A 27526-nucleotide genomic window follows, 5' to 3' on the forward strand; every position below is an offset into this window, starting at 1 on the left:
TGGGGCAGGCTCTGCGCTGGGGAAAAGGAAAGAGCACGGCTCCGCGGCTGCCGCAGCACCAGAACACAGCCCGGCTGGCCCCGGCACTGCTCAGCTTTAGAAATAAAAACCAGACTTGCTGACATGCACCCTCATCATCCCCCGCTCCTCGATTTACTGTTATGTATCTGGACGTGTCCAAATCCACCTGGTCAATAGCGCTGCACCGAGAGCCTATCGCTCAGCCGCACCCACGGCTCTCGGGCAGCGATGCTCCGGCATCAATCACCGGGCGCAGGAGAAATAACAGCGCCGGAATATTGTTGTCCCAGGATTAATGCCTCTTGCTGTGAAAACAAACGTCCCAGGCTTGCCTCAACATTCATTTTTGATAAATGATTTGACTTCGCCTTGACACTTCTGTAGCAGCAGGAGACCATTATCCTGAGACAATGTTTTATTCTATTGACATTATCTCTTAATTATAACGTGAGCGATATCAAAGGGAGAGCAAGAGCCCACCAATTCCTCAGACAGAGCTTGTGCGGTTTACCCTGTCAGGGTATCCAGGAGAGATTTTCCTGCAGCACTCGGCTGAGCTGTGGCAGAGGGGCAGGATCCGAGCGCTGCCCTCCCATCACTGCGCCAGTTCGTGCTCACTAGAGGGCTGGGTATCTATACCCAGGAGCAAGGTATTTTTGGTTTTAAATTTGCAGAAGTAGGGAGGTGTTTGTTTTGTTTTTCTTTTAGAAAGACTGAAAGGTTGTTTGCATATTTTTAAACAAGACTTTAGCGAGATTCAAAAGGGATTTGGCATTTACTATAACTCAGAACACAGTTAACATTCAGGTGAAGTTTTTCTCAAGGGATCATAAGCTGTATGCTTCAGGGATTCTGTCAGTCGCTACCTACTGGCAGGAGAGGACCCACAGGCGAGCTACGCCCTCACCTCTGCTTTTTTGGGGTTGGTTCCCCCAGAAGCACCCAGAGCCCAGGCACTGCAGTGCAATGGCTCATCCCATGCTCCAAGCCGCTGGGGCCTGGCTGTCAGCGGCTCCGATTGGCATTAATTGTTTGCAAGATTTTGTTCTGCAATACCATTTTGCACACAGAGAATAACAAACAACAAGACGGGGAACCACAGCGCTCTCGTCCTTAAAGCCCTGAGCCAGAGGAACCACGGCTGCTCCCCTCAGAGCAGCACCGCAGAGCAGCGCTGCTCTGGGAGGAGGAAAATGACAGAGAACAGCACTTTTTAATCTTTAAACCGAGCCAACTTAATTCACTTGCAAGAAGCAGCACGGCACCTTGTTTCTCCAAAGCAGAAAGCAAATGCCCGGGGCTGGTGCCCGCACGGTGTGGCAGGAGGGCTGGAGCAGGAAAGCCCACGGTGATGTGTTGGGTCGAGCGGGCACAGAGGGAGACGACGGGCTCGCTGTTACGTCTTCCTTCCCCCTCTGCACCTCTGAGCACCTCGGCTGGGGAGAGGTGGCGTCTGGCACCCCTCAGCCAGGCGGTCCCTTGGGTAAGCGATGGGGCAGAGGGGCCAGCTCCTGCCCCACCGTGCCGGCACCACGTGCTGCTCTCACTCAGCCCCTACCTGGTTTTCCATTTGAAACCGGAGCGCAAAGATCTCCGTAGGGAGCACGTGTTGATTTGTTTCACGATTTCCATTAATTACCAAGTAAATGAGATCCCCGCGCACGCCTTGGGCACCTTGCCTCGTTCGTTCAGGCTCCTGACAGCTGCTGGAGCAGTCAGGACGTCTGCGTCGCAGGACGCCTGGCAGGGCACACCCTTTCGCTTGCTCTGACCTCCACAATCAGCCCATCTGCTTTATTTCAGCATCGACCCTTGGAATTCATTCTCAGAGGCTAAAATCCACCCCTGTGCACGCAGGGGAGCTCGCGAGGCCCCAGTTGGGCAGGGGGAAGTGCCTGAGAGACTCCTGGGCAAACACCATGGGCACTCTCAGCTCAGGTCCTGGCCAAGGGCTCGCGCCCAGCAGAGCTCACCCACAGGAGGCACCGAAAGAATCGATCAGAGCCACATGGCGCTTTAAACACTGAAACCTTTCCCGGAAAGCCAATTAGCAGCACCTAGTAATTAAAGTCAGGCCACTGCTGAGCAACAGCCACCTTTGGGTGGAGGCAATGGGGAAGAAGGGAACAATCTCTGATTTATTACACGGGAGAGAGCCCGTGGTGCGGCTGCACGTGGGGCACAGGGTTGCACAATTTCTGAGTTACGAAGGACGGTTTCTTTCTGGGGCAGGGGGACGCTTCAGCTCGGATTAAGGGGTCAGACACGCTCGCGTAGCTGCGTGTGACATGCCCCAGTGATTTACAGGCACGCAGAGGGGCTGCAGCCGGCTGACCGACCGCGGCTTTCAAGGATTACTTAACGCAGGATGAAGTAGATCAAATGCAAATGGGTGGATGGTATGTGAACAACCCCAGCCAGCCGCGGCCGCTAAACCCTCTGGTTTCTTTCACGAGGCTTTGAAACGGGGAAACGTAGCTTCAGATAATTTATTTGCCAGGGGCACCGGGAAGGGCAGGGGAATATTTACGAGGCAAAGAAAATCCACAAGGTATGTCTGCGGGGATGCGCCCGCCAGGGCACCGAGCGGGGATTAGGCAGGGAGGGGGGGGACAGATCCCAGCCTCCACCCCTGATTGCCTGCTCGGGAGGGCAGCCAGAGTCCCCAGCCCTCCCCGCAGGGCAGAGGCCAGGCTGGAGCAGCACTCACGGGGCTGGCAGCAGCACAGCGGGAGCAGATGGGGCCAAGGCTCAGAACCTCCCGGCTCCTGCCGTGCGTGTGCCAGCTCTGAAAGGTCCCCGAGCCCGGCTGCAGAGGGCTGTTGGCTGCGAAGGTACGGGCCATCCTGCCCCAGTCACCTCATGGGAACGAGTCCTGCACACACAGCAGCTTCTAGAGACGGGGGAAGAGCAAACACGGGGCTGTTTGGCAGCTCTCTGCAGGCAGGGTCCCACAGGTGGTCTCCCTGCACTGCTGCAGGACGCGCAGCACAGCTGGACCCACGGCAGCCCTCCTTTGGAAGGACAAAGCCAGGGGACGGAGTTAGCAACACTGGGAACTATTTGCTAGAACAGTGCTCCAAAAAAAAAAAAATCCCAATCTCCCTTTATTTTTGTTGGCACTGAAGGTGGCTTCACTGCTCCTCGTGGTATTCAGCTCACTGGAAACAGTGCTCACAGGGGACGTAGCTAAGAGGGAGCAGCTCAGCATCTTGACTCGGGGCACTCGATGCAGATAAGAGCCGTGCACTGTGAACCTGGCCAGCACCGGGCGCCAGCCCCCAACGTTCCCATGGATCTGCTCCGCTCCGGTTTCCACATACATGGCCCCAAGCCAAAGGCTTACTTGGAAAAGCAGAGGAAGTCTCCAGCGAGGGGGGAGAGGGTAATTCCTTGAAGTGCTGTCTTTGGGGAAGGGATTTGCAGTTGCTGGAAATTCCTTCCCTGGAAGCTCAGCTGCAAAGCTCAGCTCCCCCCGGCCACTGCCGGCACCGCGCTCAGCACTGCGAGCAGCGGGACACCGCGACCCACGGCCCCGCGGGCTGTGGGCACAAGGGGAAGCCTCCTGGCAGCAGCACCAGCGGCTCAGCAGGCATTTTCCTACAAGAACTGGTCCAGAAACTGGTTCAGATGGAAAAGGCAGAAAGCAGCTGGGTCACAGGGTTGTTTTTTTAAATAAAACAGAGCAGTGCGGCCACAAGCAACATAATTAAACGTAATGAAATTAATTCAGCTCAACACCATGCAGCCGGACACAACCAGAAATGGTGCTCAGCAGCAGCCACAGGGCCGCTGTCACAGCGGAGATGGGAAGGATTGCCAGCCTGGGACATCCCTGGCCCTGCAGGACCAGGGCCAAGCACAACCCTGCAGACCCTCCTCACCCTGCAGCCATCACGCACACCCGAAGCGCAGCCCGTGCCATCAGCATCACATCTGAAGCCAGCTCAAGTCTGGGAAAATTGTGAACTTACAAAAGGAGAAAATAAACTTTTTTTTTTTTTAAATCCCTCCAAAATAGCATTGTGTGCTTGTGTCCTAACCCCCAGGAACCACATGCTGAGAGATCAAACCTTATTTCTCAGGGGACTGATATCACCATTTGGTATCAATTTTCCATCCGACTGCTCCTTTTTAGGAATTGTTTCTCTTGCTCCAGAAAACGAGCGCTCCCAGGGAGCCACCGAGCGCAGGGAGCCCTGGCTGCGCGCCGGCCGCACGTCACTGGTCCCTGGGGGCACCTCCCTGATGGGCACCACACCAAGATAGGAAGGGGAAACGGGGACTCGGGATGGGTCCCTGCACCGGCTCACCCTGGCTGGGGTTCCACACGTGAAGCACCACAGGGACCCCCACACCCACGGCAGCAGGGATGGAGCATCCCCAGCAGAGCACCCCGCTGCACGACGGGGTAAGGCCGGGGCTCTCCCCACCAGGGCGGGGTGGCACCTTTGTGAAAGGAACTGCTCAAAGCAGGGGGGATGTCATGTTTTTTCCTTCCCGTTTTAAAGGGCAGGAGAATTCCTGACAGCGCGGGGTCGAGGAGCTCGTGCACAAGTGTTTTTTCCCAGAAATGGCCCAGCCCTGTCTCTGGTGACTAGCGAGGCGGTAAAGTTAAGCTCCTGCGTCCCTGCTATCAGGAGGAACAGAGAAGTTCAGTCACGCTACTTAAACAAGGCAGCGAACACCGGGAGGTTTAACACTGACATCCAACACACGCTTGGGAGCAGAGACTTCTTTGGCAAAGCCCAGCAGCCCTTATTTGCTTTCTGCAATGGTAACACCCTCGAAGCAGGTCTCGGCACGCAGGATGTACCCACGGCACAGCTCATGCTGGGGGCGATGCCGGGGTCTCCCAGCTCTGCCCCTCTTTTTGCAGCAGGGGAAGGGACACGACAGAGCTCTCTGCACCACCAGGCAGGCTGGTCTGCAGCCAAGGCGGCAGAGGGCTGCGCAGAGCGCTGCGCTGGCAAGGCGCAGAGGGCAGCTGGGGGCCGAGGCTGCCGGGCACTGCTCGCGCCAGCACTGCGGCACGGAGGGGAAAAATGTTTTCTGCTGGGTGTCGGACTGAGAAAGGGCTCGAACCAGGGCAGATCACATAGCCTGGAGAGAGGGGGTCAGGCTGGACCCCCAGCTCGCGTGCAGGAGGGATGGTGGTTTAAGCCGCACGGGCATGGCCAGGACCCAAGTGTTGCACCACAGTGTGACACAGCAGAGATCCCTGTCCAAAACAGGATTAAAACCAAGCAGCATGGGAGCGCAGGCAAGCCCCGTGGTGCCCAGCCATGGAGAAGCAACACAGGCTCTGCTCCAAAACCCCACGAGCAGTTTGTCCTCCCTCCAGATACTTCCCACCTGGACAGAGGGGTTCGTTGCGGCTCAGTGTAAGACAAACCAGGTTCCACAAACCCCTTAATCCCCTCCTGGCACCTCCTACCTGGGCTTTGGGATCCGCAGTCCCACACAGGCAGCTGCATACACATAAAGCTCAGAACCATATAGTGGCTGTGGGTTTCCCCATAGCACACTCCTGCAACACAATGCCACCCCATAATTGTGACTGCATTACCTACATCCTTTTTTTTTTTTTTTTTAAAAAAAAAACAATAAAAAACACAGACGGGAAAGCAGCACCCAGGCTGTAACTGTGCCCCAAAGACAACTATTGCACTTTCCAAGGTAGGGTGCCCAGGGAAGCACCCAGGTCCCTGGTTCAGCAGCACTGGTAGTGCCTGGGTGGCTCGGGAGGGTGCTGGTGAGGCAGCAGCTGGGTCAGGTCATGGGGTACCACCGCTCTGCCCCATGAGAAACACAGTCTCCGCAAACATATAGGAGCTTTAGGGAAGCTTAATGCAAACCCTGCCAGTTTCCTGGAACCTGGCTATCCTCCCAGGCAGACAATATGCAGGAGGAACCACCCGAGGGCACAGAGGCAGCCCTGGAGCTCTTTCCATCACTTACCACCCTTCATTGCTGGAGGAGTTTATCGCTGCTGCGAGGCCTGCACCCAGGGGACCAGAGCCACAGCCCGTGCAGGAGCAAACCTGGATGCAAGGGCGAGAAGCAGAGCAATCACATCACGTGGAGCAAAACAAAAACTTGTTCCCAAACCAAGGCTCAACGCCCTGCACCTGCCGAGCTTTAACCCAGCAGGACCAGGCGGGGCAGGCAGGCAGCTGGCAGCCCCGTGGGCACAGGTGGGGGTAACGTGGGGGCTGCTCCTTGCAGGGGGGTTCCCAGAGAGGTCTGAGCCCCCCCAGCCCCGTGGTGCCGGGGAGGTGGGATAGGGCTGGAGGGAGGGCTGGGGAACAGCTCCCGGGCTGCATTTATACCGTGATCATAAAAACACCCTGCTGCGGGCGCAGGTGGGGGGGGAGGCTGTGCTATCACTCACCTGCCCTCAGAGGAGCTGGTGGAGGCTCTGGGGGGAAATGTCGTGGACGCCGAGCCCTCAGGGGAGGCTGTGGGCCAGGAGGCGCCCCTTGGCTGGGGGTGGCCTCTCTCCGGCCATGGCCTCGCGGAGCTGGGACATGGCACACCGTGCTCCTCCGGGCAGCCTCCTGGGGCTGCGGGCATCGAGAGGAGGTGGCTGTGGCAATCCCTGAGGCCAGCAGCAACCCGTGGGAGAACACAGCCGGCTGGCAGCAGGGCACGGGGAGCACACGGCAGGCCTCCGCAGGCCGCTCAGCCTCCGGCCCGGGCCCTCCGCGGCACCACAGCTCCCCCCGGCGGCCTCAGCGCGGCTCAGCAGCGCCCCGACCCCCCCAAATTTCCACACGGGTCCCCCCTGGGCAGCCCGGCACCCCCGGGCACCCCCCGAGCACCCTACGAGCCCCCCCAGCACCCTACGAGCCCCCCCCAGCACCCTACGAGCCCCCCCCAGCACGCCTGGCAGCAGCGCCGGGCTGCAAAGGGCCGGGAGGTGCCCCCACCCCCCCCCCGGAATCTGTGTTAACAAAGAGCTCTTGCAATTTATTTATTTTTTCCAGTATTTTATTGGCCTTACCTGTACGACAGCAGTGAGCACTGGTAGCTCAGTGTCAGTCGCTGCTTGCTGAGGTGGCAGGCTGAGAGCCGCAGGTTGCAGGTGGATAATTTTGGTTTCAAGACCAGGGAGAATTTACAGCCGTGGTTCAATTATCTCCCTGCGTGAGGACTCGTGCCACAGAAACAGTCCAGCAGTACTGGCCATAAAGAGACTTGGCCAGTCCCATCCTGCCTGTGAGACATGGTTTGGGCATCTAGCTCCGCCTGTGGACCAAGTTCTGGGTTGCTGGGATCCCCCTTTATCACCTGGGCTACACCACAGCTATTTCCATGATAAATCAGGCTAAACCCAGCTGCAGAACTGGGGACACGGCCAGTAAGGAACACGCCAGCTCTGGAGACGGTGGTGGTTTCATCGCCTGTTCTCCTTCTGTCCAATAAGAGGGATGGAGATGTAAGAGGAAAAGTACTGCTTACCCCACTAGGAGGTCACAGGGCTATCTAGACAATTGCAGTGGTTTCCAGTTCACGGTAGCATCCATACCACATGATGTGCAAGACGTTCTTTGGTACAAGAGAGACCAGGGATGGCCCCACTGTGTTCTTTCCTTGCCAGAGGCACCAGCATTGACCCCTTTGGCTTTCCCAAGGGCTACCCCGACTCCTGGTTAGAAGCAGTGAAGGCAGATGTAGACAATTACTGCTTGGTAGTTAACCAAGAGCAGCCCTGGGCTTTGAGCTTCTTTCCCACCAGAGGATGACCCCATCCCCAGCTAACATCCAGCCCCAGATCCCACAAGACCTCATTTCAGAAATCTGGAATAGTTTTGCCAAATCCCACTAAGGCGATTGTTACTTTCGTTATTGCACATAGCTTCCTCCATCTCAAAAGCAGAAGTATTTTCCTTAACACTCGGGGAGAGGCACAGCTTCTGCCTGCTCGCCACCCGCATGCTGGTGGCAGGGGCAGAGCGAGGCGACGGCCTCGCAGCATCGATGGTGCACGGCCAGGGCGAGCTGACACTGCGGGGCTGAGCACGCAGCACAGAAAACTGGTCTGGCAGGAGCGATGTGGCAGGTTGGATATGCCAAAGAGCTTTTTGGCAAGGCTCATCTCTCTGTCACCTGAAGCACGGAGAGAGCCAGCAGGCCAGAGTAAAAAGGCTCTGGACTGGAATCACTGGAGCTCAAGGTCATGGCACAGAATAGGGGCTTTAAAAATCACCACTGTGCTCTCCAACACAAGCAAAGGCAGAAGCAACACTGGGCAGGCTCCAGGTACCCTGGAAAGCCTTTAGGAGAGACATGGCTGCTGTGACAGCACCCATAATTGATTTGTAGTGTAGCCTGGTCACATCAAGTGGCAATAAAACCGTAAGTGGCTTCAGGACAGCAAGTCCCATTTGTGTGAGATGAACAGAGGCTCTAAAAAAGATCACTAAATCCCACCAGCACTACGTATACAAACCTTGTTTATTCTAAAGACTCCTATTAAAGTGCCTTTTATTCCTGGCAATAGGCAGTTTTAAATTGCAAAACAATAGATCAGCCAGCAGCAGTCTTCAGTCCTGCCTGCCCTCAGGGACAGAGGGACTGCGGTGAGCGTGGGCCCCTTTTGGCCAAGGGCTCTTGAACGCTGTGTTTTGGGGGGGCTGGACGAGGACATTCCCCACTGTGTGCCCAGCGCAGGAGCACTGGTGCAGAGGTGCTGGCCCGTGGCTTTGCCGAGCGGTGCAAGGTCTCTGCAGAGCTGCCCAGGACAACGTCACCTTCCAGAGACCCCTGGGGATCCAAAGTGGTTCTCGCCCCGCGCGCCTCAGCGGGAAGCATGCTGGGGCCGGCAGCTCAGGCTTCGGCGGCATCCTGGCACGGCGTGCTGGCGTCTTGTAGGAGCGGCGTTGTCTCAGAGAACTGGGGCGGCGTGCTTGGCGTGGCGGGGTCACGCGGGCTCTTCTCATCGGCGGATCTCTGGGAGGAGAGAGGGCAGCAGTCACAACCCTGCAGTAGTGCTGCAGTCAGACCCTACAGCACGCACACCGCACCCCCACCTAGGGCACTCGTGCCCCAAAACCCCTGGACTTCCACGTCCACCCTTTTCCACCCTTTTCTGAAGGCATCTCAAATTGAAGATTTTTTCATCTCCTCTCCTAACAGCGTGAAGTTATTTCCATTCCTGCCCCCCAATACTTGTAGCATCCCCGAACACCCAGCCTGAAGGGCCGTGTCACCAGGTAGAGGGGCTGTGGGGTAAGCCAGCAGGCTGCACAGCACCAGAGAAGGCAAGAGGGAGATGGGCAGGGTCTTCTCGTGGCCACAGGCCTGCATATGGATGAATGAGTTGCTCCTGGCCAAGCGTAAATACCAAAAAGAAGCAAAGAGAGGGTGGAAGGAGAGACAGGTAACCGGGAAGAAATACAGAGGCTGTCCCAGCATGCAGGGATGAGGTTAGGAAAGTCAAAACCCAGCTGGAATTCAATCTGGCAAGGGATGTCAAAAGCAACAAGAAATACTGCTCTAAGTACATAGGAGACAATAGGAAGACGTGGGCCTGCTGCTGAAGGAGGCAGGGAACCCCAGAGACCCTGGAGCAAGGAAGACATACCCTTAGTGAAAGAGGATCACGTCAGCATATTTAAGCAAAGCAAGTCCACAAGTCCCGACAGAATGCACCCACAAGTGCTGCTGGCATTGCAAAGCCACTCTCAATAACCTCTGAACAATCACGGTGACTGAAGTGCCCAATGACTGGAGGGAAGCAAACGTCACTCGTATCTTCAAGAAGGGCAGGGAGGGCCCAGGGAACCGCAGGCCAGTCGGCCTCACCTCAGTCCCTGGGAAGCATTGGGAACTGTTTCCAGGCACACCAAGTCATCAGGCGGCATGGATTGATTCACCATGGAAAAGTCACCTTTGCCCAACCTGGTAACCTCGTCTGAGGGAATTACTGGCTCAGTAGATAAGGGCAGAGCATGGCCACTGCCTCCTTTCACTTCAGTAAGGCATTTGACATGGTCTCCTGTGAGATTCTCACAGAGAAGCTGGATGGGCAGTGAGGTGGGTTAAAACTGGCCGAACAGCCTGGCCCAGGGGGTGCTGATCAGTGCACAAAGTTACCAGAGGCCAGTAACTGCCGGTGTACCTCGGGAGTCAATCCTGTGTCCAGCCCTGTTTAGGATCTTTATTAATAATCTAGATGACAGGGGCAGAGTGCAACCTCAGCAATTTGCAGGTGACACACAGCAGGGAGGAGTGGCTGATACGCCAGAGGGACCTCATCAGGTAGGAGAAATGGGCCGGCAAGAGCCTCACAAGCTCCAACAAGGGCAAGTGCAAAGCCCTGCACGTTGGGAGGAACAGCCCCAGGCAGCTGGCTGGAAAGCAGCTTTGCAGAAAAGGACCTGGGGGTACTGTTGGATAGATACCAAGCTCAACATGAGCCAGTAACGTGCCCTTGTTGTGAGGAAAGCTAATGGTATCCTGGGCTGCATCAGGCAAAGTACTGCCAGCAGCTCGAGGTGGTTCTTCTCCTCTGTTCAGCACTCAAGACACACCTGAAGTACCACATCCAGTTCTGGGCTCCCCAGAACCAGAGAGACGTGGAGCTACTGGCGATACTCCAAAGCAGGACCATTAAGATGAGTAAGGGACTGGAGCATCTCATGTGAGGAAAGGCAAGTTGAGACTGTTCAGCCTGGAGAAGACAAGGCTCGAGGGGATCTCACTCATGTATTTAAGCATCTGAAGGGAGTGTGCAAAAACAACAGAGCTAGGCTCTTTTCAGTGGTGTCCAGGGACAGGACAAGATGTTATGGGCACAAACTAAAACAGAAAAGGTTTGAGCTGAACATCTGCTTTTTTTTTTTTTTTTTTCTTTTTACTGTGACAGGCTGCACATAGCAGTGAGAGTTATCTCCATCCTCGGAGATGCTTTAGACATCTGGACATGGCCCTGAGCAACCAGGCCTACGTGGCCCTGCTTGGGTGGGGGTGTTGCAGATGACCTCCACCGATCCCTTCCAACTTCAATGATTCCGTGATTTTGTGCTTCTGTAATACAAACCCAGATATTTGATACATAAAACTCCCTCTTGAAAGCCTTTCCATCAAGGTTCCCTGCATGCAAGAGCGAAGCAAAACCCACCAGCTGGGTGCCTCTGTTACCCCCATGAGTTTTGCCCTTTTAAGAACTTACCTCTGGATCTCAAACGCTTGCAGGGGAAAAAGGTGAGAAAAAACATTTCCTCATACCAAACCTATTTTTTATCTCAATCCCTGATGATATTATTAGATCAGGTGCACAGGGAGAAACAATATAAGCATGTTCTTGCAGCCTGGGTAAGTGCTAGTATTAAGATATTCATCCTGAATACTAAAGCCAGGAGACAACATCGCTATGTTAAAGACTGCCAAGAAGACACCTCTGGAACACATGGACCGTAAACGTTTCCATTTGATTGGTTTTGAACAAAGTTTAATCAAATCAGGATGAGAGAAGAGTGTGTTACCTTGACTGAGTACGCACCTACAGTCTGGCTTCCCGCAACACTTTAATTGGAGGCAGCTTTCTGGCAGAGGAGGCCTGGTTGGCCTTATTACTGTCTGAGTTCTTTTTATTGCTACTCCAAAATAAAGAGCATTTTTCCTAGAAGATAATCAGGCTAGTTTATGGTGCACTTTGACATGAAATCCATGGAGGGTCCAATTTTAGGAGGAGATTTTAAAAGATGTTTCAATCAGTGTTTAACTATGATCTAGTTATTAATGAAGATTTCAAAATCTAGGTTAAACTAAGCCCTATTTAAGATTTCGGCATCAAGCCAGTTTTAAAATGGTCTGTTTGCCTTTTAAATGTGTCATTACACAGGCTGTAGGTCGTGTCAGCAGAGGAGAGCTACAATGCTGCATTGGGGCATGTTTTATGCCTGCACAACAAATATGCACTCTTCCAGGTGCAGGTCCAACAGATGCATTTTAAAAGTGGCTCCACTGTAAACTAGACTAAGATTTAAGTGTTTCACAGCACTTTATCTGGACTGGTTTTACAGCACACCGCTCCCTCTGGAAGCCAGAGACATGCAAGAAACTCTAGGAAGGAAATGGATTAAGCAGGACCTTCCCACTGGCAGACACGTGAAGGTGTGGACAATGCCCCTCTTCAGCGTCCCCTCTGCTATCAGCTCTTGCCCCAAGAGGGAGGACTGTGCACGATTAAGCAATCATCACTAGATCAGCAACACTTCAATCAGAGGAACACACCTTGGCTGCAAATTGCTGTCATCCAGTTTACAAGCTCTTATCTATTCATTAGGCAGAGACTTTAATGTGCTGTTGCATAGCTTCCTTAAGAGATTTATAAAGTCATTAAGGCTTTTTATTTACTTTTCAGGTAGTCAGACACTTCCTGCAGTTTATTTTTAGTTCCAGCACTTCATGACGCTTTGGCTGAGCACCCAAATACAGTTGTCTTATACCTGGGTTTGGGACATTTCAAACTGACTGAACAGCTGCTTTTGAGTGAACTTTAAAGCCAGCTTTTCTTCCCGACCCCAGCTGGCATGGTTAAGGCTCTTTGATACCAGGAAGTAAAACTTGCACAAGGCAGGGCGAGGAAATGCCAGCCCAGGGCTGCAGCGGGTCTCAAAAACAGCTGACCAGCAAATACCGACTTTTTTCAGATGTGCTGGTGCTACGCTGAACCCACTTGCATTTGCTGGAGCCACGAGGTTCAGCACACTCAAAGGCTGAGCATTTCGGAGCACAGTAAGGGTTTAGTGCTGAGCCCTAGCCCCTAGCACCGCTCTCACACCACAGGGGAGCCCGTGGAAGAACAAGGGGATTTGGAATCATGTGTTTAAGTCAATTAAGCAGTTGTAGGCTTGGTAAAAATCCAATTACACGATACTTGGAGAACCCTAGAGCTATTTAAAGTGGGCTTGTATTAGCATTTCAGTGAGGGCAGTTACAGGTTGAGCAAAAGCAGCGTCTCGCACATGCTCTCACCTCAGCCCACTCATCCTAATCTTTGCCTTTTCATCCCAGCATGTAGCCTCTTTTTATCTGCAGCTTTAGAGCCAGCTCAAGCCATTTGACTGTAATGCCAAACTAAATAAGCTTGCTTTGATATAGGTTAGGGTAGAGAGCTAGATCTCTACTTCAGCGCTAAGCTCTCTAAAAGCTTTAGCTTTTATCAGATGAGTGTTTTGCAGCTGGAGACACAGATCACCATCAAGCGTTTGAGCTGTTTTATATTCTGTCCCCACAGCCTCCTGCCCAGACGATCAGACTCATGTGCCAGCCAGGCCCCCACGCTGCTCTCCCCTCGTGGGGCAGCTCCCACCAAGCTGCCAGCTCCCTGCAGCCTCCAGAGGTCTTGGCATCTTGGTTAGCCCGGACCCACAAAGGTCTGGGGGTCTAACTTCCACAGCTATTTTGGGCAGTTTCACTTGTAGAGAAACAAGTGAATTTCAGGGAAAGACAGGGTCTGGTCTGGGTTGAGAAGCAGCTGTGGTATCTGTGCCCCTCCCATAAGAATACAGCTACGACATTTCATTTGTGAACGAATTGAACTTAAGTAGCCATCCCCTCGAGAAAGCTCTGATTAGATGAGAAAATGGCTGGGACCCTGCAGAGACATACGTATTTGGGTGATAGTACAGACTTGCTGTTTTACATGGAAACCAGATTGAAGAGCTTCTTTCATTAGCGGGATGAGCTGAGAAACGTTTCCTCCTATGGGAGCCACGTCAGTGAGTGCTGCACGCTGAGATGGCCAGAAATGCTTTTAAATTATTGATTTGCAGCCCAATTTCTTGATAGCTGAGCAAGTCCTGCTGTTATGTACTGGCACCATCAGGACATGGTTCTGCTTTAGATTGTAACAGATTCACGGCATCAGCCAATGTTTCATCAGGATTGTTAGATTGTCAGCCCAATCTACATCATCTGATTAAATCTGATTTGACTAACAGCATTTCCCATTTGACATCTGCGACTTCTTACCTGACTCATCATCATGAGTACAGCAGCTGAGATGATGAGCGGGACGCCGAGCCCAAGGAAGATGTACTGCAGGTAGTCTAGGATGGATGGGATCAGCACCAGGCTGGTGTAAAACTGCTTTAGGACTGAGCCTTCAATGTATCCACTCTGCCCAAGAAAGCAAAGTTGTTATAGGCATTTCGTTTTCATCCAGAGCCGAGACAGACCATCTGTGCAACTCCTCTCCCACCACGGGTTAGGAAATTTAGGAAAGACTCACTAAGGCCAGAAGCTTCTACCAAATAGCTGGACATGCACATATCTGTAGGACCGCACTCACTGGCCCACGTTAGCGTGCAGACGCTGGCAGCACTGTTCTGGGCTCTATTTAACCCCACATCTAGGGCAGAGCCAGAAGTTTGCCCAGTATAGTGCAGGGTGTGTTCAGCTCAGAGGGATTAACCATCCAGCCAAGTATTGCAAAGCCTGCTGTTGGCTGCTTAATTAGTCTGTCTGGCTTAAAGCTTTATTCAAAGTGGAGTTTCCCCAGCAAGGCAGTTTCCCCCTTCCTGCACAGGACAATCTTCAGAAACAGGTCAAGGAAGGCAGCTCACCTCTGCGAACCACAGCAGCGGCAGCACCACTGGCTTAATTTTCCCTGTTTGACTGTGGGGATGGAAAAAAGAAATAATACACATTTAGATTCCCAGTTGATCAGGCCACAGCTACTGTAATCCTTCCTAAAGAGAAGCATCTGGCAGACCAGCAGTGGTCAGGTTACTGGTGCAAGGATGCAGCAATTCCTGCTGCTGCAGGGAGCTCCCTCCCCTCCAAGGACCAGGTCCGTCTAGAGACTTCCATGCAAGAGTGGAGGTGACATTTCCATGTGAGCTTAACTGCCCAACGACAGCAATAAGTGCCACGCCAAATCTGGGCTACAAATACATTAACTCAGTGAACGGGAATGAACTTTTTGCAGCTCCAAGGTATCTCAGTCACCTGCACGGCACTACAGGGTGATACAGCCAAGCTCACAGCATCAAGGTTGTCTGCTGCTATACGCAACAGAGGCAATCTCCACAATAGAACTGAAAGCATCTTTTTGGAAAGAAGTATTCAACTGTCAGCTCTGTGAGCTGAGTGTGTTTGGTCTCCCCATTTTGGGGGTAACTCCTAAGCAGCAGCACAATGCAGGCAAACTGCCGCTGTGCCCCACCAGGAGCAGTGCATTCAGAGCATCCGTATTGCATCAGCTGCCCGGTCGGGTGCACAAAACACTGCTGGGGCTGAGCAAACAGGCAGGCACATGCAGCACTGCTAGAGGATGGCAGTTTGAGGTCATCGGAACAGCTGACATTTCACCACATCAGCCAGCTGGCCTCTGCAATGGTAACAACTGGTAATGTCAGAGCTGCCTCATCTCTGAGGAGAGTAAGCTCTGCAGTGACCCCAGAGCCAGCAGCACTCCCTGCTTGAGGGAGAGACGGCCATTTGTAAAAGATGATCACTTACATTATACCAGACACCTGCTTCAAGTACTGATTCAGCTGGAGCCTGATGGAGCAATTCATGGGGACGCCCGTCATCTGCACAGGAGAGAAAAAACAGTTTGTCAGTACAGCCCACATTTATCATGAAAGCTTTGCAGAAAAGCAGCCCTTCGCTTTCCATCACAGCTGCTCTGGGTGCCACCTTCCAAAACAGTGAATTAGACCATCCAGAGATCCACTGCAGCTGCTGCACATGGGGCCAGGAGCAAGGCTGGGGTTTCCACCAGTATACCAGCACTGGTCAATCAGGTACTGCTTCCCAGGCTCATGGAGGGGCAGCCCTGTCCCCACAGTACTTTGGGGTCTGTCCCCGGCACTTGAAGACCCACTAGCCAGTCAGTGAGCTGCATGCAGCAGCATCCAGAAGGAATCAGTTCCCTCTGGGTGGAACGAAGGCAAAAAGCTAAGCTAAACAGGCAGGACTGCTGCAGGAGGCAGCACATGTTCAACAGGCAGACGGCATGAACTCAGGGAGGTGCTTTATGTGACACAAGGCTTGTAGGACCAAACCTAAGCAAGTTCAAATTACCAAGTAGCATACACAACCTGTAAGTGATTCCCTAGGCAGAGTGTTTTAACAGAAACTTCATTTTTTTCTAAGTCTGATGAGCCTCTTCTGTTGCTCATCCTACCTGCACTACGTTTGAGAATGAGAATACACCGATGCCAAGATTCATGCACACAAAGGACACTGAATGTTTCTCTTAACTAGGACTACGTATCAACAGCTATCACTGTCCAATAACACAAAGACCACGAAAACACCACACTTCAAAGTTGGGTCTTTTGGCACTGGTTTCTCATGATGCTGCAGTTTTGCAACACATTAAGGGCAGAGAGTTTTCATTGGATTGTCCCTGCTTGTTCAAAGCAGACTGCAGCTAGATAAGACTTTAATTGTACTGCTATCAGAAGAGGTTTGATACTGTAATAAACTTAATTAGATTTCCTTAACTGTGATAAGAAAAGCAGAGAACCCAATGCCTAGGTAAGAAGCTTACCTTGCCTTGCCTCAAGAGGGAGATTGGTTTCTTGCTTGAGCTATTACTGAATGTTTGGAAACGTCCCACCCATGGCCACATGCAGAGTGGGCCGTTGGTGGAAGAGCCCAAAGTCTCCTCCCCATCAGCAGCTGGGACAAAGATGACTCAAGACACCTCAAGTCATCACCATTGGAGTGGTGACTTCACCCTTACGTTTAGATATGCAAGAAGCAGCCCAGTACAGAAGCAGCCAGCTAGACAGGCAAGTTGAGATGGTGGAAAAAAACAGCTCCAAAATGGTGGCAACAGCTTCAGCTGCAAAATGGTCTTCAGACTTTGCCAGTCAGCTCTCACAGCAGTATGTGTTTACAGATTTGGGGTGTAACTGGCTGCTGCTGCTAGATACACCTCCTGGTGTTGTGGGCCTTCCTGAGTCAGTGGAAAGAAGCTGACTGTGCTTATCAAAACAATTATGCTTATAATTAGTCCTGCAATTCTCTAGAAGGCTGGCCAGTTATTCAATTAGTTTATGGCTTTAGCGTTTTTATCTGCACATGTCCTCGCCACTTTGCACTCTGGAACCTGCTCAAGTCAGCGCCACGAGAGCAGAGCAAGGCCACCAGGCCGCAGTGACAGGCTCCCCCCACCACCACTTAGCCTGGGCCCGGCCCCGGTGCGAGGAGAGACCCCTCCAAGGGGGCGAGACCGCAGCCGGGCCCCCCACCGGGTGCACGTCGAGGAAGAGCGCGTGGTGCTCCTTGCTGGGGTGCAGGCCTTCGACGGCGTTCACCAGGCTTGGGTCGGCGTTGTAGAAGTGAGGATGGGAGATGAACATCGGTGCATCTGGATGAGAACAAGGACACTTTAAGCCCATCCAACCCCACCTGAGCGTTTTGTGTTGACATTTTTAAGCCCTTGAAATATTTGAGCAGGCTTTTATACCCTTCTCCTTCTTTCCCTCTTGGCAGCTTATTCCACTGGGAAGGTTAAGAGCCCGTGTCTAAGCCTCCTTCTCCCCCATACACCACTCCACACAGCAATAATTCACCATCCAGACATGGGTTAGGGCACTGAAGCCTGAATTCTCACTCCTGCATGACCTATACTCGCTGTCCAAAGTTAAAATTTAGTTTGGCAGTTAGGCGGCCTGCCTGCTCCCAGCCTGGGGGAGGTGATGGGCCTGGCCAGCTCTCAGCCCTTCCCACAAACAAGGCTGCTGTAGGGCCACGGACGCAAGCTTGGGTTCCACCCCCTCCCCCCCTAGGTTAGCTTGTCTCACATATCTCTAGAGTTTAATATTGGCACAGCAAGGAGGAACCACAGCAGAGCACTCACTCAGCCTACAGGTGCTGACGTTCTGGATGCCAGACTGCCTGCAGGGGCAGAAGCCTTCGTTGGGGGGGTAGTCCGTGCCATTGGCAAAGAGTGTTTTCGGGGCCACAAAGCGATAGGTGGGCACACCCTTAAACTCCCCCGACTGCTCATACACCAGTGTCATGGATCTGGAAGAGTTTCAGTGGAGAAGGATCAGGATTAGCCAACAGGTTCCCAGCCCAGAACTGGGCTCTTATCTTCGCTGGATAAGATGCAGTTGCAATGTAACTTAGACTTTGAGATCAAGATAAACACCCAGAACAGAGCTTTGGATCAGGAATGTGTATCTAAGCCATTTGCTTTCCATGTTTTAAGCACAAATAAAGGGCTGGTTGGGACTAGTTATGAAGAGAAACACACAAGCTTATAAATCTGTTTGCAGACTCCAGATATGATTTGTTTAAGGGCAAGTAGTAATCCTCACAGCTGCTCTGCCAGAGATAATACCTTCTTTGTGCAAGCACTGGCTCTGAGATAGAAGTGTTCTGTGGCAGGGGATGGACACTGACTAAATCTGTTTTGCAGCCCAGCTCCAGCATATAGGCCATCCATTTTCCATAGTGGAAAATTTTACCTTCTGACCTACGCTACACAGCAAGATTTTATTTTGGGTACAACAGACCAGTGATTTGATGCTGCATCATCGATACCAGATGTCCAGGGTAGAAGCAAGTTTCCAGGAGGGAAGTTTGCTTCCTTCATGCTCAAGCAAGATTTGTGTGGATGCAGACATCCCAGGCAGGCCAAGGAGACAGCTTACTGCCATAGCTGCCTTCTGACACCAGGATTGAGGAGGGGAATTCAAGGCACGTTCAGCAGTTCAAGGCAGTTCTGGCTGTGCCAAATCCGGGGAGAACAGACTGCTCTGCCTTGTGAAGAGACAGATCCACTTCCTCCACAGGACCCACACCCACAGCGCTGTCCTGCAGCAATCTCCTGGGCTCACAAGAAACTCAGCTTTCCACTTCATTTTATGCCTTGCCAGGAAACATACTTCATCTCCTAAAAGACTTCTGTAGTTCTTCAAAAACAGGTATATGCATTTAAACTTTGATTACTAGTAAACTTCCCTGCAAGTCCTTGGCTCTGGGTCATTTTGGTATTTGCTGATGCCTCTCGTGTAGAGGAATTCCTGCACTAATGCTTGGCTCAGCTGACTTTGCTTGTTCGTTGAAGAGGTCATTGTTCTCTGTTCAGCATGAGCACTTTGCTTGTTTTGCAGCAACTGCAAAGCCTAAATTAACATTATCTTCCCCAAGCTGGGGACAGGGCTTTGTGCCAGGCTGGCTGCCTCACTTCCCCTCCTTCCAGCCTCGTGGAGCTTCCACAGGAGCAGGGCAGACTCCGGGGGTACTTTAACCTCCGTACGACCAGCTAACTCAGGGTGTCATACAGATGTGCACAGCTGACCGTGAAGTACTGCATTCACAAAAAAAAATAATGAAGCAGCCTGGAAGCAGCAGCACAGCCCCCAGCACTGCTTGTGCTGGGGCTAATGCAGCATTTCCTTATGACAACCCTTATTTCTCCCTCCCTCTTCCCACATCTTATCTAGACAGGTTATATTCTGCTCGTTCGACATATAAGCCTCCCCAGCGATCTAAAAGGTATTTAGAAATACCATTAAGATGCAGCTAGACAACCATACTACTTGCAAAGCTCAGACACTACAACACCGAGCTGCAGCTGAACCTTTACCTACTGAAACTAGTCCTCAGCACTCCTCCTCGCTGCACAGGTACTCTGCATGCACATCACAAACCCTGCCACCTGCACGGGGACAGCGTGCCTTGCCTGCTGCGGCCTCACCTGCAGGCATCGGGGCTGTAGAACTCCAACGACGTCGGGGACATGAACGGCGGCCACATCTCCCCCGCCGTCCCGTTGATCATGTTGCACCCGGTGCTCCGCCAGTAGTTCACCTGCGGGGTGGATGCAGAGAGAGGAGCTCAGTACTGGAAGCTCGGCGGAGAGCTGGCTTTCACCTCTGCCGTTCCTTCCATAGGAACTTGAGGTAGCGGTACTGAAAGTCCTTCAAGGTGGAAGAACTTAACACCTGATGACAAGCCTCTTGCCATCTGGCTGCCTTCTGGCAGTTTTGCAGTTGCTTTGACATTAAATCAAAGTTGTGGCAGTTGAGGTCCCACAGCAATTTGCTTTCAAATCTACGACCCAGCAATACAACAGTAACAGCTTTCCGTTTATCCGGCTTGAGATCAGGCACTGTCCCCATATTAGAGGTTTGCCGGCTGACACTTACCTTCTTTAACCCATTCCATGAATCCACCATGTGAACTCTACTGATGTTCTTCATGCCCGTGTACACGGTGAACAATCCGCTATTGGAGTTGTTAAACTGTAGAGAGAAGAAACTAACTTTCAATCCATTATATGTGGCAAGACTGCAATATGTTAACACCTTTGCATGCTTCATTAGCACTAGGAGTGCTTCATGTACCGTAAGCTATTGAAGTTTTATTTTGGTTGCTAGAGACAGCTTCCAACACACGTTTCTGCTTGAGGGGAAAATTAAGGCAGCCTTACACAACCACCATCAATTACACATTGCTGCTCTAAGCAGTTTGTGAAGCGGACAGCCTGGAGTCTCAATAGCAAGAACAGTATTTCTGTGATTTTAGCCTTCCCAAGCAAGAATTTACTCACCCCTATTAACATGCCAAATTTCCCCTTGAACGGGATCAGGCCAGGAACAATCGTATTTATTGTGTCTAAAAGAGGGTCGTCATAGCCCCACAGGATGTCCCCCACCGTCCGGTTCATAAAGGCCTCCTGTTTCAGGCCAGCCAGGGCCCCGCTCAGTAAAAGCTTCACGAAGTTTGGCAGGTTTTCCATCATGACAGATGCTCCCTGGGAAAGAAATCAATCTCTGAGACAAAAGCCCTGTATTACCAAAGAGAAATGCATCTTCAGTGCTCAGCAACCTCCCTCTGCTGCCGCGCTCTTCAGTTTTGCAGAAATCCTTTGGACAGACTGAGGCTCACCATTTATCCCACATTTGGGCAGAAAACAGTCTGTGGCAACAGCCACTGAGTGCTCACAGGTTTCATTTCCCCAGATGATGCTCTGCTGAAGTTGTAGTCATGAGCCCAGCTGCTTTGCCAGCCCCTCTACACATTCTGATTTTGGCAGGGTAACAGCCCAACACAACCACCAACACCCAGAAAACTGCATTCTGTAAGCTTAACCACCCCACGGCTTCACCAGACTCAGTCCCTACAAGAAAGTAAGCTTCAGGTTAGTCTTGAGCATCACCACCCTCCCGACAAGCTCGGAAGCCAGTATTTCTCTGGGGAGCAAGTCCTTACCAACATCAGGATGTTCGGCATGACAATGTACTCGTCTTCGGTGCCATTGGACAAGTCCGGCTGGAAGAAGAGCTTCCGATATTCCACGTAGGAGACGGTGTCATTGTCATGGAATGTGATGTTTGTTTTGTACCTGAACTCTCTGCAAAGAGATAGGAGGGACCATGGGAACCTTCCCCCGCACAGTGCCGCTGCATTGCCCATGGAGCAAGGATGGGCTGCACAGGCCCGGCCTTGTTCCTGAGCGGAGGAAGGAGACCAAACCCAAGCAAGAAGCCTCGGGGCAGCGGGAGAGGCAGTGTGCCAGGTGCCAGTCACACATCCTGACCATGGTTCAGGTCTGTGGCAGCACTGCAGCCTGCGAGCAGCGCGCTTTGACAAGGTGTCCCCGACGGATGGGATTCGGCAGCAGCCTGCAGGCACCACGTGTTTCCTGCCAGCTCAAAACCCAGCTGCTGAGAAGCACAAGACAAAAGCATTTGTTCCTGACGGAGGAATAAGCCCCCTCTGTCACTTCTCCTACAGCTGTTGAAAAGCCCAGCCCTACCAGCGAGACGCCCAGATAAGCAGATCTGCACCTCCCCACGCGCCGATGCAACGCGCGCGGCAGGAAGGGACCAAACAAGATGGCACAAGCCCCACTGTCAAGCCCACACAGATCTGACACGGAGATCCCGAGTGGTTCCTGGGTCTGGGCACCCTGTGTGCATCACAGCCTTTGCTGCATGCTGTGGGGACAGCCCAGCCTCGCAGCTCTGCCGCAGCACAAGGCTGTCCCCGGCATCACAAGCCGGTTACAGCTCCCTGGGGAGCCGCAGCTCAACCCACCAGCAGAAACAAAGTCCTTTGTTGTGGAGCCTCTGTTTTATGGTCCATGATAGGGAAGGGCGCTAATCTTGCTCAGCAGGACATTAATAAGCTTTGCCCCTTTGTTTATTCTTATTCAGTGGAAGTGCAGCCTTTCCCCCAAGCCAAGTGACTGACGTGATCACGACATACAGAATCCACGTGGTCTTACAGTTTGACCCGGCAAGCCCAGGGGAAATGAGGGCATATACATACTGCCAGGCTTCCCCCCAGCACTACTCAAACAGCTTTGGATTAGACCAGTAATCTTCCCGCATGAGCTTGCTTAGGCTGCTGACCTGACTTTGCCTACATGTGCAGGCGCTAGCGTCTTGAATATTGTTATTTATGGGTAAGCTCACGTGCTCATTTCAGCATCTCCCATTACTTAGGATACCACGTCCACAGAGACATCTGGGCTTCAACTATCTTCAGATATGGCAAATGGATTGAGTCCTGCTCTAGGTGGACCCAACCAAGTCTTAGTGCTCCACACTGGTTCTCATGACCAGATCATTCATTTTAGGCGGATTCTGCATCTCATCATGTTAGATGGTAAGTCTTACATCAACCCATGAAGTTTGAAGTTTCATATTGAGGCGATCCCAGCTCTGGAGCTGGACTCTTAAATGCACTGTGAAGATCGAACTGAAACCCAGTCTGGAGATGGGATTTGCCCACCACCATGCCAACACCCCTCACACCTGCGCTGGGACCCTGTCAGCCCAGGTCTGGTTGTCCAGCCCAGGCTCCCAGCACAGGACCAGGCTCCACGACTCACACTGAAGCACCGACCAACCTAACCACCCTGTTGGCCAGGGGTCCCACACATGGTTTTAGCACGATCAGAGCAATTGCCTCACATTTGGGTTGCTTTAAAATCTTGTGCCATCAGGCTCATGCCAGGTGTGCTAATGCGGTGCTCCCCTCCTGAAGGAAGCAGCCAGAAGCCTGGCAGGCAGCAGATCAGCCAAGCTCACGGACCACAAGCGGTACCTGACCTGTAAACATACGGCCCACGCTGGGTCAGGATTGGTTTCCCTCCCTCGAGGACCTCGTTGGGGTTCAGCACTTCGAAGAGGTGCACCGACAGGTAAAAGGGGACCGGAATGTCTTTCCACATGCCGAAGGAGATGCTGCTGGGGTCGATCCTCACGTTCTGCAGAAAAAGAGAAAGAGGCTTGGTGGCCCCAGCTGAGCACAGCCACCCTTGCCTCCCGCATCGGGCCCGGCTGAAGGAGGCAGTTTCGGCAGGGGATCTCTAGAGGACGCAGAGCGTTTTGCAAACTGAAACAGAGCCACTTCTAAAACGGGAACTTATGTATGCAGAAGCACCACGTTCGTGCCACAGGATGTCTGTAGGCTTATATACTCAGACTCAGCCTGCCAGACTCCTACCCACAGGGTTTCAAAGCCGTTTCAATGTGCTGGAGGCTTTCACTGTGCTAGACAAGCCAGCACTGAATTCTTTCACAGCTCTGCAGGTTTGACTTGCCTGGCACGAACAAAAACCCTGTTCCAAAGGCTTCCATTCACTTACCAGCTTTGGTAGCTCCACACAGCCAGAACCAGGCAAGGGCTGGGAGAGCTGACTAGTCCTTGGACAACGCAACTGTTTGGGTACCAGCAGGGAAGGCCCACTAAATTCCCCAAAACCAGACAAAGAGAACGGCGATGGCAGCCAAACTGCGTCCAAGTTGCCTTTGCTTCTCCTCACTTGCCATCCTGTGGTGACTCATATTTGTCATAAGGCAGGTCAAAGGCAATCCATGATTGTGTTTTCCATATCACTGTCCCATTTGCTGGGAAATGCCTGCAGAAACTCAACCCCCCCGCCTCCTCCCCAGCACCTCCAGGTGCTGGCACCCGGCCACTTGTGTCTCTGCTCCCTCCCTGCCTCCTGGGGGCTACTTTATGGACTGGCACACCCAGAGCTTGATCACTCTTAATTACCTATTTCTGAGTGCATTCCAGCATTGGCTTTGCTATCTCTGCGAGTACAAGCCCTTGTTACAGTTAAGTAATCCAGCTTGCTTATGGAAGCGGGTCAGATCCACTAATTGGCAACAACATGTGAGCATTATCCAGCTGCAGCTCGGCCCCGCAGCAGCTTGGTTGGGCTCTGCACATTTGATGCTGTGGCAAGAGTGAGAAGTAAGCTGCCAGAAACCTCCCCACGTCCTCCCTTCGGTGTCCCGTGGCCAGGCTGTGCCACCTGCGAGCAGCAGGACTTCGCATCCAGCCCCCAGCAAACCCTTCCCACCTCCGCATCAACCTCAGCCCTGCCAGCCTCACAGACTTCATAACAAAGGAGGAATTTTAGGACAAGAGCAGCCAAGGTTTTGTTTAGGCTGTTTTGTAACCCTTACTCCTGAGCGTCCAGCAGAGCCTGAACATCTGCTTTCTTTCACTTGTTTGTGCTGTTTGGCACTGCCTGGACTCCTCGTTGCATATGCATGCATTTATATAACCTGCACACAGGCAGATGGAGCTGCATCCCAGCTCCCTGCTGCCTTTCTCAGCCCTCTCCCATCCAAACCAGCAGCTCCAGCTCCCTCACGGGTGCCGCTAAGTCAGGTCTACCCAACAGGGTGGCTGTGGAGTCAAGCTGCTTGTAAGTCAACACGAATACGGTCATGTGTCTGCAATAAAAATAGATTATTTTTTCACTTAGATGGGTTACAAAGTGTTGCTGAGAAATCTGACATCTCCTGACCATGCTGCTCTGTGTTCCTGAGGAACTGAAAGAGACTGGTTACCACTCGTCTCATCCAAAGACAGCGCTGCAAGTCTGGTCCTGGCTTCCAGGAGGGAGAGCATGGGAGCTCCCACGTGGAGAAGGAACGCTACCTGCCAGCATCTGCTAAAGGCAACAAGGGTTCTTGCCTGGATTCATATCTTAGGCAGGTCCATGGTGCTCCAGGTGCTTCCAAGGTTTTGCAGGGCCAGCTCTATAGGCACTCACAACCGTTCCTCTACACTCCTTTACCAAAGGTATCTTCAAAGCTATAACCTCGTTGCGCTAGGTGGTTTTCCACCAGCGTGCACCATCCCGACCTCCCACGCAGAGCTCAGCGAGGCAGGGCTGGCAAAGCAGCCTCCACCCGCCTGCGCAACCCTGCTGCCCTCGAGGCCCCGCTCTTCCTCTCACCCACCACCCCAAATACCAACCCAGAAGTTTCGGCAAGCCCCTGGATACTTCGCACCACCCTAGACATCAGCACTCAGTTTTTTTCCATTTTACTTTAAGCTGTGTAAGAATTTGGGACCCTTTGGGTCATGCTGAAGATGTGGAGCCCAAGCAGCTGAGACGAAGGGAGACCTGAGGAGAAATAAAGGTTGGTCTTTTCCCCTTCTTCTGTTCTCATTGCGAGGTACCAGGGACTAGCTAGTTGGGTAGAAAGAATCAAGATTATCTAAAGGAAAGGAAGTTTTCTTGCACTGAGCACATCACCCCTGTTCTAGAGGTGCCTTCAGCCTTCTGTTTGCAGGTACCAGCTCCAGATGGCCACAAAATCAGACAAAGACTGACCCGTACTGCTTGAGCCAAAACGCTGGTTGGCTTTGCCCAGCCAGCAGCGCTTTCGGAGGATACGTTTCAATAGAAGCTGGTTCCTAGCAGAGACTTTTTGGCACGGGTAGCTCCAGCCACTCGCTGTTCGCCTCCTCTGCCAGGGGCACACAGCTAGGGGCCGGCTTGGGTAGGTGCGAGCCTGGAGAAACGGCCAGGCAGTTGGGCAAGGGGGAAAAACAGTTGGTTGGGTATGAGCCCAGGCGCTGGGATCGGCAGCAAGGATGCAGTAGCTGCAGGGGTGCCCCCGAGCAGAGCCCAGCAGCTGCCCCAGGCCAGGCACGGGCTCCAAAGGGACCCAGCACTGGGCAGAGCCGAGCCGGGAGCGATGCTGGGGAGAGCACGGGGAGGGCAGCAGCCCCCGTTCCCTGCTCCCCTGAGCTGCTCGAGGAGAGGAGGTAGAGGAGGGTGGATGGGGAAGAAGGTGGTTTTGCTTTCAGCTTCTCATTGTTCTTGTCTGTTATCGGCAACAAATTATATTAATTTCCCTACATTGCATCTGTTTTACCTGCTATGGTAATTGGTGGGAGACCTCCCTGTCCTTATCTCAGCCCTCGAGCCCTTTCCATTGTCTTTTCCTCCCCCTGTTCTTCCGAGGGCAGGGAGCTGGAGAGCAGCGGGGGGAAGCTGGGCTGCCCAGCACAGCCCGCGGGCTTGCTACTGGGGATAACTGGTGTGCTGCCCGCCGGGACAGCCTCGCTGGTCCCCGGGGCTCCGTGCAGCGGTTCCTGAGCAGAGCAGCACCTCGGTGCGCAGCCCCACAGCCACGGGGACAAACGGGGGTGCAGGACCTCTCCTGTGGGTCACGGAGGTCTTCACGGGGCCAACTCCAACTCCTCAGTCTCGGCGATCACCCCACAAAGAGCTTTCCCAGAGCACCCCAGCACGCCACCCGTGCCACCGCCAGTCGGGAAAGCTGCACGAGCGAGCCCGCATGCATAGGTACGAAAGGAGTGCCCAGCACCACCGGCACCGTCACCCCCTCGGCGCACAAACCCCTCGTAACGGGGTCGAGCCCCCTCTCAGCCCCCATCCCGCTCGCCATCACCAAGCACGGAGCTGCCCAGCTACAAAACCCCGACAGCACGCCCAGCAGCGAGAGCGAGCGACACCGAAGCCCCTTCGGGGCCCCGCTCCCCCCTTCCCCAGCACCGCACAAAGAGGGGAGCGCTGCCCCCGGCCCCACATTTAGGGGGGACGTGCCCCCCCGTCCCGGTCCCGGTCCCGCTGACCTTGACCACCTGCTCCTTGACGATGGCGGGCCCGGCCAGCAGCAGGCAGACCCCCAGCAGGGCGCAGGCCGCCCCGGCCAGCCCCAGCCCCACCGCCGCCCTGCGCCGGGCCGCGGCCATGGCTCGGCGAAACGGGGAAAGGAGCGGACCGGGGGCCCCCGCCCGCTGCTTTATGGCCGGGCCCCGGCGGCGACGGCGGGGCGGGGACCGGGGCGGGGACCGAGAACCGGGGCGGGGACCGGGGACGGGGACCGGGGCCGGGCCGCCCCCACCGGCCGCGGGCTGCTGCTGGGCGCACCGAGCTCCGGGGCTGTACGGCCTCAAAGGGTTTTGTTATTGTTGGTTTTTATTTATCTTTTATTTATTTTAATTTATTTTTTATTTATTTATTTTTTGCACTGACGCACTTATTAACAACAACAAAAATATATCTTAAAGCATTGCACTGCTTTTTTTGGTCCTAGGGGGCTTTTGGCCGTGATTTGTGGTGGCCAGTTCATTATTTGCCCATGCATGGCTTTGTTCAGAATAGGAAAACACTGTTCAAATCAGTTCTTCTTCCAGCTGTTTTTTTTTTTTTGAATCGTCAGATTTCCAGGGAAAAGCTTCACCGACCTGTGATGGGGACCTAAGCAGGGTCCCCCCCTTGGGGACCTCA

At 53.3% G+C, this 27526-nt stretch overlaps 1 protein-coding gene across 3 annotated transcripts; it reads right to left on the reverse strand.

Annotated features, from left to right (window-relative positions):
- Nucleotides 1-8463: 8463 nt before the first annotated feature.
- On the reverse strand, nt 8464-27074 carry SCARB1 (scavenger receptor class B member 1). 3 transcript variants are annotated; one of them, XM_066979377.1, is made up of 13 exons: nt 26869-27074; nt 23067-23224; nt 21220-21361; nt 20558-20761; nt 20154-20249; nt 19703-19815; nt 17855-18021; nt 17244-17362; nt 15499-15572; nt 14601-14652; nt 14008-14154; nt 11531-11650; nt 8858-8976 (listed from the first exon to the last, which is right to left on the reverse strand). In XM_066979377.1, the coding sequence occupies exons 1-12, from the start codon at nt 26986-26988 to the stop codon at nt 11531-11533; spliced, it is 1512 nt and encodes a 503-aa protein (XP_066835478.1). In that variant the 5' UTR covers nt 26989-27074; the 3' UTR covers nt 8858-8976. The 3 variants fall into 3 exon arrangements, with proteins under 3 accessions (XP_047929921.1, XP_066835478.1, XP_047929922.2); XM_048073964.2 differs by lacking the exon at nt 11531-11650 and having other exon boundaries at nt 8464-8976; nt 26869-27072; XM_048073965.2 differs by lacking the exons at nt 8858-8976; nt 11531-11650 and adding an exon at nt 10781-11055 and having other exon boundaries at nt 26869-27073.
- Between the last annotated feature and the right edge of the window lie 452 nt (nt 27075-27526).

This window comes from Anser cygnoides, chromosome 17, assembly GCF_040182565.1.
Source record: "Anser cygnoides isolate HZ-2024a breed goose chromosome 17, Taihu_goose_T2T_genome, whole genome shotgun sequence".
Lineage (NCBI taxonomy): Eukaryota > Metazoa > Chordata > Aves > Anseriformes > Anatidae > Anser > Anser cygnoides.